This window comes from Laetiporus sulphureus (genome assembly GCF_001632365.1).
Source record: "Laetiporus sulphureus 93-53 unplaced genomic scaffold LAESUscaffold_55, whole genome shotgun sequence".
NCBI classification, from domain to species: Eukaryota; Fungi; Basidiomycota; class Agaricomycetes; order Polyporales; family Laetiporaceae; genus Laetiporus; species Laetiporus sulphureus.
In genome coordinates this window covers 246818-254831 of record NW_024468564.1, presented here as the reverse complement: position 1 = coordinate 254831, position 8014 = coordinate 246818, and the positions used below count along the sequence as shown (strand labels likewise).

The following is an 8014-nucleotide window of genomic DNA, read 5'->3' as shown; positions in this document are numbered from 1 at the left end:
CTCAGAGCTCTGGCTTATATACATGAGCGGAGGGACCCTTGGTACCCTGATACCCCAGAACCGCTAGCTAATGGACATTGTCTGATTGGTTACCACTACCTGTCAGACTACGTGTGTCATGTATGCCGAATCTCCGAACTACTTAGTAAGACCATGGGAATGGTATTGCCTGTAATGGCTACATCTCCGGTGGTGTGGTAGCTATCTACCTCGTGCATGTGAACTAATATCCCCTTAAGGACATATCTCCGGTGGCGTGTATCCCCTTCGTTGGATTCTTCCGGAGTCCGACCGTTGCTTCTAGGTGGGATGATATTACTGTATAAGTTAGGCTTACCTAATACCAGCGCTACTTGTCACATGTGTGGATATCACGTGATATGTCACGTGACTAGACCTGGACCTTCGGGGCGTCTAGGACTGTTAGTACTTCGCGTACCGGTTCGTTCCTTTCTGAACAGCCTAGCGCTGATGTCAAGTGATGTCTTGGTCACGTGCAGAGGTGAAGACGTGAAAATCTGTGACACGAGCCGGTGGACGTGCGATCTGATGGCAGCGGAGAGTCTCCAAGGTGGATACGATCAGCGTATGCGTGCAGATTCTGAAAGTACATGCGCACCTTCGCTGTGAGGTGAACTGCCTCTGCTTCCCTCCTTATGAATTGTAAGCATCATCCTTTTATGAGGTCTGGCCCAAGTGGACTTGCAACGTCGCGAGTTTCGCAGTCAGTGCTAGTCGATTCTTGGCTCTCTCCTGACAACTCACAGTAAGACCTGGGGAAATGGCAGTGATGCAGCCCTGCATCTCGAAACGTTGTCTCACAGTCGTCATGAAGCCTCAAGAAGTAGATACTCACCAAATTCTCAATCAAAACGCGGCGCTCTGTAGAGTATCAATATACAGCGCATATAGTCAGTCTATGAACCAATTTCGGGATGGTAGTGGATGAGACTCACCATGTAATTCCATAGCGTGGACTTGTCTAGTATGCAATTGTGCACAGACGTGAAGCGAAAGCTTACGGTCAAGATGATTGCAAACTCGTTACGCGTTGATTCCGAGACACCCAAGATTAGTCAACGCGCGTTGCAGCGATCGTACCCTACGCTAGAGTCGACGTCATGCGCGTAAATGTGCCGCAAGTGATAAAGAAGCTTTAGAATATGACGGTGCCATCAAGGGGTTTGACATAGACTGGCAACGGAGGTCGTACGCGGAGCAGGTTCTCATCCAGACCAGCTAGGGGCTGGCACAGCTGACCACACAGATAGGACCGCTGAGCAGCATCTGACAACCGGACGAGTACTGAGTACCAAAGCGGCAAGCTTGTATTAGTGTCGTTGACAGTGAGAGGAAGGGCAAGGACGCCGACGGCGAGCGACCTAAGTGACTCGCTCATAAAGGACGTGCGTCGGAGCTTGAACTGAAGTCCAGCAGTGACGTACGCGTCGCCCGCTTACCATCTACGGTAAGCTGGCTTCCCAATGTGTTGTGCACGTGATGGTGACTCTGCAGAAGTGGCGACGACATAGCTGGAGACAATGGAATCCCAATGACGACTGCGGTATTGACATGAAGATATCAATCAGAATGTCAGTAGGTGCTGAGAACAGGTTTCAAAGCAATAATGTCACCTCTTCTCATACTCTGAGGCTGTATTTACTATCTGTAACATTGCAATGTCTGTACACCTGCATATCAATTTATATAAAGGCATATATTTGTACAAATGGTTCCTCATATGATCTGCTAGAGACTGCACATATCTAATAGATATCAGTAAGGCAATACTAGATATGTACAGATAATGGCTCCTGGCCAGACATCAGTAGGTCTGGGGACACCGCATGCCATGGGGTGTTGTCTGACATTATCTGACATTGCCTGACATTACAAGATTTCGGGATACATTACCTACATAAGTCTGCCTTATCGGCCCAGATCGGTGTCCGACCTTTTTGCTGATGCCCGGACGGCAGACTGAATGCGCGTCATTACCTGCGTTACAATGGCAGGTCGTATCTCTCGACCAGTCTGTATATGGAGAACATCCCGATGAATACACTGGACAGCTCAGGGGGTGGGTCTTCAAAGAGACTATCTTCACCGTGCGTACTGCATTGATTGTGACAAGTGAACTCAAGCTGACTCCCTGCGCGCCAGCCGTGCCAAGCATTCGGAAGCTTCCTCGCAGACCGTCATCGTTCTCTCCAATGAAACCGACCAGGACAATGGCGTATCTGGTGGTGTCAGCGACCCTGCTGCGCCGACCGACAGAATAAATTCTCCCGGTCGAGTGGGTGAAGAGCCGCAAGTTGGCCATTGAGAAACGTTCGCGACATTCGTGCTTTTGAACAGGCATTAAAAGCATATAAACTACGCATGATGGGAAAGCCTTATGCAAAACAAACTAGGCGACTGCTTTACAAAACGAGAGGGCCGTGTATATCGCATTCAGGGATATCATACACGCCTCGGCTCGATATTCGACGCGCTTATGACTCGGCTGTTCGATCTGATTTGCTTGTTTTGATTCAAGGGCTATCATGTATCTTATGCTTCTACGAGACGCTATATGATATCAGGAATATGGTAGTATGTTATCTACGATTCTTCAAAGGTAAGCCTTAGCGGATCAATGTCACGGACGATAATCGATGATTATTTGTTGAAGAATGAGGTCATTGATTCCAGACGCTAAACAATAGTCTGCGACTCCGTCGCGCCATGAACCCGACAGCATCGACCTATAAGAGAGGTTGACCGCTCTCAGCCGTCGCAGGATCTGATGTTGCAGCGAAACAGTAACTTGAACTTTGAAGCTCGAGAGGCTCAAACGTTCGCATTGCAAAGAAGGCGGAGACGGAGGCGGACAGAGAAAATAAAACCAGAAGCATTATGTGATATCTGTACTCGAGCTGTGCGCCGCTTCGAGTTCAACGATTCACTCAAATTGTATAAATAATGTTTGGGTTGCGAGCTTTGCCACAGGCGCGTCGATTGCAGCCACAAGCGCGTCGCGTGATCTATCACGGAGATTGCCGAATTACTCAAGATCTCATCTGGCTTTTCTCACCGTTCAGTGTTCGTTTCGTCTCGACTCCGCTTTCCCTCCCTCTCTCCGCTCTCCCAGCAGCCTACTGCACGCACAGTCCTTTTCACCGTTCAAGGTATGGCGGGCTCAAGTGCGGACGCTACTGCGATTGTTGAAGATGATGTGACGATGGAGGACGTTGAGAGCGCCTCCGCGCCATCTGAGGAGACCCCAGCAGTGCAGCCGGATGCGTTGGAGATCAAGGACGCTCCTCAAGCTGAAAACCTTGATGAAAAGGTAGAGGGAGAGCAGAACATGGAAGTTGAGCAGGGAGATGACGAAAAAAAGTTCAATGCGATGCGCCAAGGTACGTGGATTGAATTGCGACTGCTCGTTGTTCCCTGGGGCCTAAACGCGTCGCTAGTCGAGTTTTACTTTGCGGATGCCAACCTCCCTTACGATAAGTGAGTTTGCGTTAGTTTTGGACAACAAAACGCATGTTCGCTGACATCGCTTGCAGGTTCATGTGGTCCCTTCACACGGCTAATCCCGAACATTGGGTGCCCGTCCAAACAATTGCATCGTTCAAGCGCATGCGCGACTACCAGCCGTATGGACTTGAGTGGGTCGCGAATGCTCTGCGAGCGAGCGAGGAGCTTGAGGTGAACGAGGATGGCGCACAGGTTCGCCGGCGCACGGAGCTCCAGAAGCCGAAGGGAGGATCGGAGCGCAGCATATACGCGGTAAATGAACACTCTTAACGTGCAGTTCAGTATTCTGACCGATTGACAGAAAGGATTCGGAGTAGAGGTGGAGGATATGCAGAAGAAGCTAGAGCAGTTCTTCAACAAGTACGGGCAGACGAACGCCGTGCGTATGCGGAGGAACCATGCTACGAAAGACTTCAAGGTACGTGCTTGGTTCAGGAGTATGCGCTGCAAGCTCTTATACGTCTGTAGGGCTCCGTGTTTGTTGAGTTTACCGACCACAAATCGGTGGAGGACTTCCTGAATGCCGATCCCAAACCATCCTGGGATGACAAGGAGCTGCTGATTATGACAAAGTACGTTATTGAGACATAATTCGCAACCCTCTGTTTTCACCATTTATTCCCCCCCAGAGAGGCATATTGCGAGATGAAGATCAAAGAAAAGGGTCTCTCTGGCATTCGCAAGGCGAAGATTGTTGGTCCGGGACGCAAGGGTTTCAATGCATTCCGCGAGATGGAGATGGCAAAGGAACAAAAGGGCAAAGAGAAGGAGAAGGAGAAGGAGCCCAAGCCCGATATCTTCCTGGACTTCATGGGCAACAAAATCCGCGCATACGAAGATAAGGCCGGGATCTCGGTCAAGGAGGAGGAGGTGCCATTCGTGAAGGGCGCGACACTAAAGTTTGAGGGCTGCGGAAATAACGTCAGCTTCGAGGAGATAAAGGTACGTCTTGTTCGACGCGTGCCATGCAGGGTCTTCGCCAACACTCCGTCCGTGACAGGGCACCGTGAAGGAGCGAATGGGCCATCTGGTGTTCGTCAAGTACACCACGGGAGAGTCCTCTGGACTGGTCGGCTTTGACAGGACCCTGACCGATGACGACATCAACTATGTCAAAGAAAATCTCAAGACGCTCAGCACGGTGGAGGTGACGTGGAGTGTCCCTGACGGTAGGTTTTCTTGAGTTATTCGCACCCGGTAGATGCTTATCTGCTTCCATTCTTCCTAGAGGAGACAGAAAGAGCGTTCCAGCTCGAGCGCGCGCGGTCGTCTGCCAAGCGAGCAGTTGCAGTCTTACAAAACAAAGTTGGTGGAGGACGTGGAGGGCGCGGAGGGCGCGGAGGACGGGGCGGCAAACGAGGGCGGGGTGACCGTGGCGGCGGACGCGGCGGACGTGGTGGAAGCAATAAAAAACAGGCTGGAGACGCAGCTGCAGCTGATGGCGAGCAAGTCGCCGAGAAGCGAAAACGCGCGGTAGAGCCTGACGGCGGACCCGATGTCGGCGTCCGTGGCCAATCGATTCCCACTATCCAGAGCGCGAAAAAGACGGAGGAGGGTGCGAGCACAACACTCGCTGCCACAACCGCAGCTGATGGCGAGCAAGTCGGCGAGAAGCGAAAACGCGCGGTAGGGCCTGACGGCGGAGACGATGTCAGCGTCAGTGGCCAATCCATCCAGAGCGCGAAGAAGATGAAGACGGATGATTCAGCGGAATGATCACGCAGATTCTACTCTTGCTTTGATACCTGCTAGTGATGGTTTTTTGCGACCGATCTGCCTTCCACAACCGATATGCTTGGTTGTCTTGTGCGATGTGTCATCATGTATTACAGGATGTATGGGACTATGATATAAGTACAGTGAGGTCCTACAAGAAACACAAAGATGAGGACGGTCGTTGGTACTATCGAACGACGACAGCAGAAGGTATCAGTCGCCAGTGAAAAAAAAATCATGGGTATCTATGAAGAACTTTACGACGCTGATATGGGATGGTAGATTTCCTGCGAATGCCGTCTGTCAGCCCAACAGGACACATATCGCAAAACCAAGCCATACCTTGATCTCCTTGGCAAAATGCTCTGCGACCTTCCGGCGCTGTATCTTCTGCGCAGCCGTCACGAGTCCGCTCTGCGGAGTCCACTCGTCCGCAGTTAGGATGACGCCTTCGAGCAGCTCCATCGACCTAAAGCCGTTCTTCTTGCCGACCGCATTGCATTCCTTGAGCACGAGTTCGTTCACCCGGTCGTCGGCGCAGATGTCATGAAGACCCGTGTGCGGTGCGAAATCGATGTTCTTCGTCTGAAGTGCATGCCGCAGCTGCTGCTCGTGAGGAATGATGATAGCAATTGGCTGCTTTGCGTCCGGGCTGGCGTGCACGCAGATGTTCGAGACGAGGTTGCACGACTTGTAAATGGACTCGAGGCGCTCGAGTGCAATGTACTGCAGAGACGTGACTATCAGGAGGGTTCGTATACAAGTTGAACAAGGTAACTTGCCTCTCCACCTTGCAACTTGATCAGATTCTTAATACTGACCGAGACGTCCGAATGTCAGCTACTAGCAAGACAAAACAGATGCGGAGTGGCACAAACCGATCCACCAAGCTGAGAGTACCATCTGAGTTCCACTGACCCACGTCACCTGTCCTGAACCACCCATCCTTTGCGAAGATAGACTCGTCATTGTTGAGGTCATCCCGCTTGAAGTAGCCTCTTGTCAACGAAGGCCCGCGGACCCAAACCTCACCCTGTGGAGGATCGTTCGTCGAAAGATAGTTCACGTCCACGACATCAACAAGTTTGATCTCGACCGATGGCATGGGAAGGCCGACCGAGCCGAGCCGAGTGAACTCTGGCGGGAAAACAGTGCACATTCCGCACGTCTCCGTAAGTCCGTATCCTAAAACAGATCAGCTTCAGCCAAACCAAAGTCGCACAGCTCCTCGTTACTCGCCTGGCAGGATCTTCACCAACGCGAGCGTGAGCAGCTCTTGCGTTTCCACGCTGAGCGCAGCGCCTCCCGAAAGCGCCAGGCGCAATCTGCCGCCTGTTGCGTTCCGCACCTGACTGAACACTACACTGTCAGCAAGCTCACTCAACCCGGGCACGCCCGCCCTCTTCGCGGCAAGAGCGCCGTTAAAGACTCTCTTCTTCAGCGTGCCGCCCATGTTGACTTTACCAATGATACCCTTCCTGATCATCTCCCACACTTGAGGCACACCGCACATGATGGAAGGCTTGAACGCGCGAATGTCCCCCAAACATTTGCGCACCGAGGTATCCATGAGCGTCTTGACCCGAGCATAGCCGAATGTCATCCCCACGAAGAAGAGACACATTTCAACGATCCACTCGAGTACGTGTGATAGCGGCAGATACGCCAGGTAGCCATCGTCCGGCTTGAGATGGTGCCCCAAATAGGTGTAGACGGACCCCAACGCGGCGATAGCGTTTGCGTGTGTAATCATCACACCCTTGGGGGTTCCTGTGGTACCACTCGTGTACATGATGCACGACAGGTCGGATGGCGTTGGGAGTCGTTCCTTTAATCTCTCTTCGTCGACACCCTTGCCGAGCTCTCGCAATTCGTCCAACGTGAGGACCCGCATGCCTTCTCTGACGCTGCGAATCTGCTCTACAACGGCAGCATCAACGTTGCCATCATAGATGACAATGCGGAGACTCGGGACGTTGTGAGCAACGTTCGCGACGGTCTTCAGCAACTCCGCATTCGTGTAGATGGCGACGCACTCCGGTTCGTTGAGCGCGTGCTGAAGTCCCAACTCCCCGAGGGTCTCGTAAGCGGTCGCAATCGGAGTCGATATCGTTGCGCAGCCATAGGACACGAGTTGCCAATTGGCGCTGCATCACCATGCCTAAGTCAGCAAGACTGCTGCCTCCGTGAGGGGGGGAACTCACCTCGTAGCCGCATACACGTTTATCACGTCCTTTTTTGCGACGCCCAGCTCAAGAAGGCCGCCTGCAATCTCGAGTGCAGCCTCCTTGACCTGAAGGAAGCTGATGTACTTGTAGTCGCTCAGCTCGAAATACTTCCACGTTTTCTTTTCCGTGATCTCTTTCCCGCCCACGATTTTCTTGACCTCCCTCTCCTCTTCGTGCACATCGACGATGTCTCTGGTGCCGTAGGCGTCCTTAGTGCCGTGCGTGCGGGCAGCATACATGAGGACATCGTAAACCGTGTCTATGCCTTCCCATGGCTGCGTGACGAGCTTGTCCTTGGTCAACGCATTACGTCGTATGCGTGTCTCGCCGTCCACTTTCGCTGGACCGACTTCTGCAGAGCCTTCCTTGCCGTAGCGATTGGGGTCAATGCGGACCATGGTGGTGGTGGTGGTTGAGAGTGAAAGGGGGTTGAGAGTAAAAGGAGTGGGCGCACGCCGGACGCGTCAGGCCACGGCCGGTGATGTCAATTAAGCTAACCTCCTTTTGGACTTAGCGACGGGGTAAGTTGCCGATAGCCAACCCCG

The 8014-nt window shown here is 52.4% G+C and overlaps 2 protein-coding genes across 2 annotated transcripts; one reads left to right on the top strand and one right to left on the bottom strand.

Moving 5' to 3' along the window:
• Positions 1 to 3349: 3349 nt before the first annotated feature.
• Positions 3350 to 5241, top strand: LAESUDRAFT_663055 (uncharacterized protein; the record flags this gene model as incomplete). The annotated part of the gene is made up of 8 exons (XM_040905038.1): positions 3350 to 3401; positions 3459 to 3498; positions 3555 to 3777; positions 3827 to 3943; positions 3994 to 4097; positions 4155 to 4467; positions 4526 to 4694; positions 4754 to 5241. 8 exons carry the CDS (start codon positions 3350 to 3352, stop codon positions 5239 to 5241), a joined length of 1506 nt encoding a protein of 501 aa, XP_040759585.1.
• A 128-nt stretch (positions 5242 to 5369) lies between these two features.
• On the bottom strand, positions 5370 to 7966 carry LAESUDRAFT_452061 (long-chain-fatty-acid-CoA-ligase). The gene is made up of 6 exons (XM_040902527.1): positions 7446 to 7966; positions 6481 to 7388; positions 6120 to 6426; positions 6024 to 6057; positions 5584 to 5967; positions 5370 to 5528 (listed from the first exon to the last, which is right to left on the bottom strand). Exons 1-6 carry the CDS (start codon positions 7865 to 7867, stop codon positions 5499 to 5501), a joined length of 2085 nt encoding a protein of 694 aa, XP_040759584.1. The 5' UTR covers positions 7868 to 7966; the 3' UTR covers positions 5370 to 5498.
• Between the last annotated feature and the right edge of the window lie 48 nt (positions 7967 to 8014).

Coding starts and splice junctions, on each gene's coding strand:
- LAESUDRAFT_452061 (XM_040902527.1), bottom strand. CDS start 7,867: ATGGTCCGCATTGACCCCAATCGCTACGGCAAGGAAGGCTCTGCAGAA. Junction 7,389..7,445: donor AACGTGTATGCGGCTACGAG/GTGAGTTCCCCC, acceptor ATGGTGATGCAG/CGCCAATTGGCAACTCGTGT. Junction 5,529..5,583: donor ATTTTGCCAAGGAGATCAAG/GTATGGCTTGGT, acceptor CGGCATTCGCAG/GAAATCTACCATCCCATATC.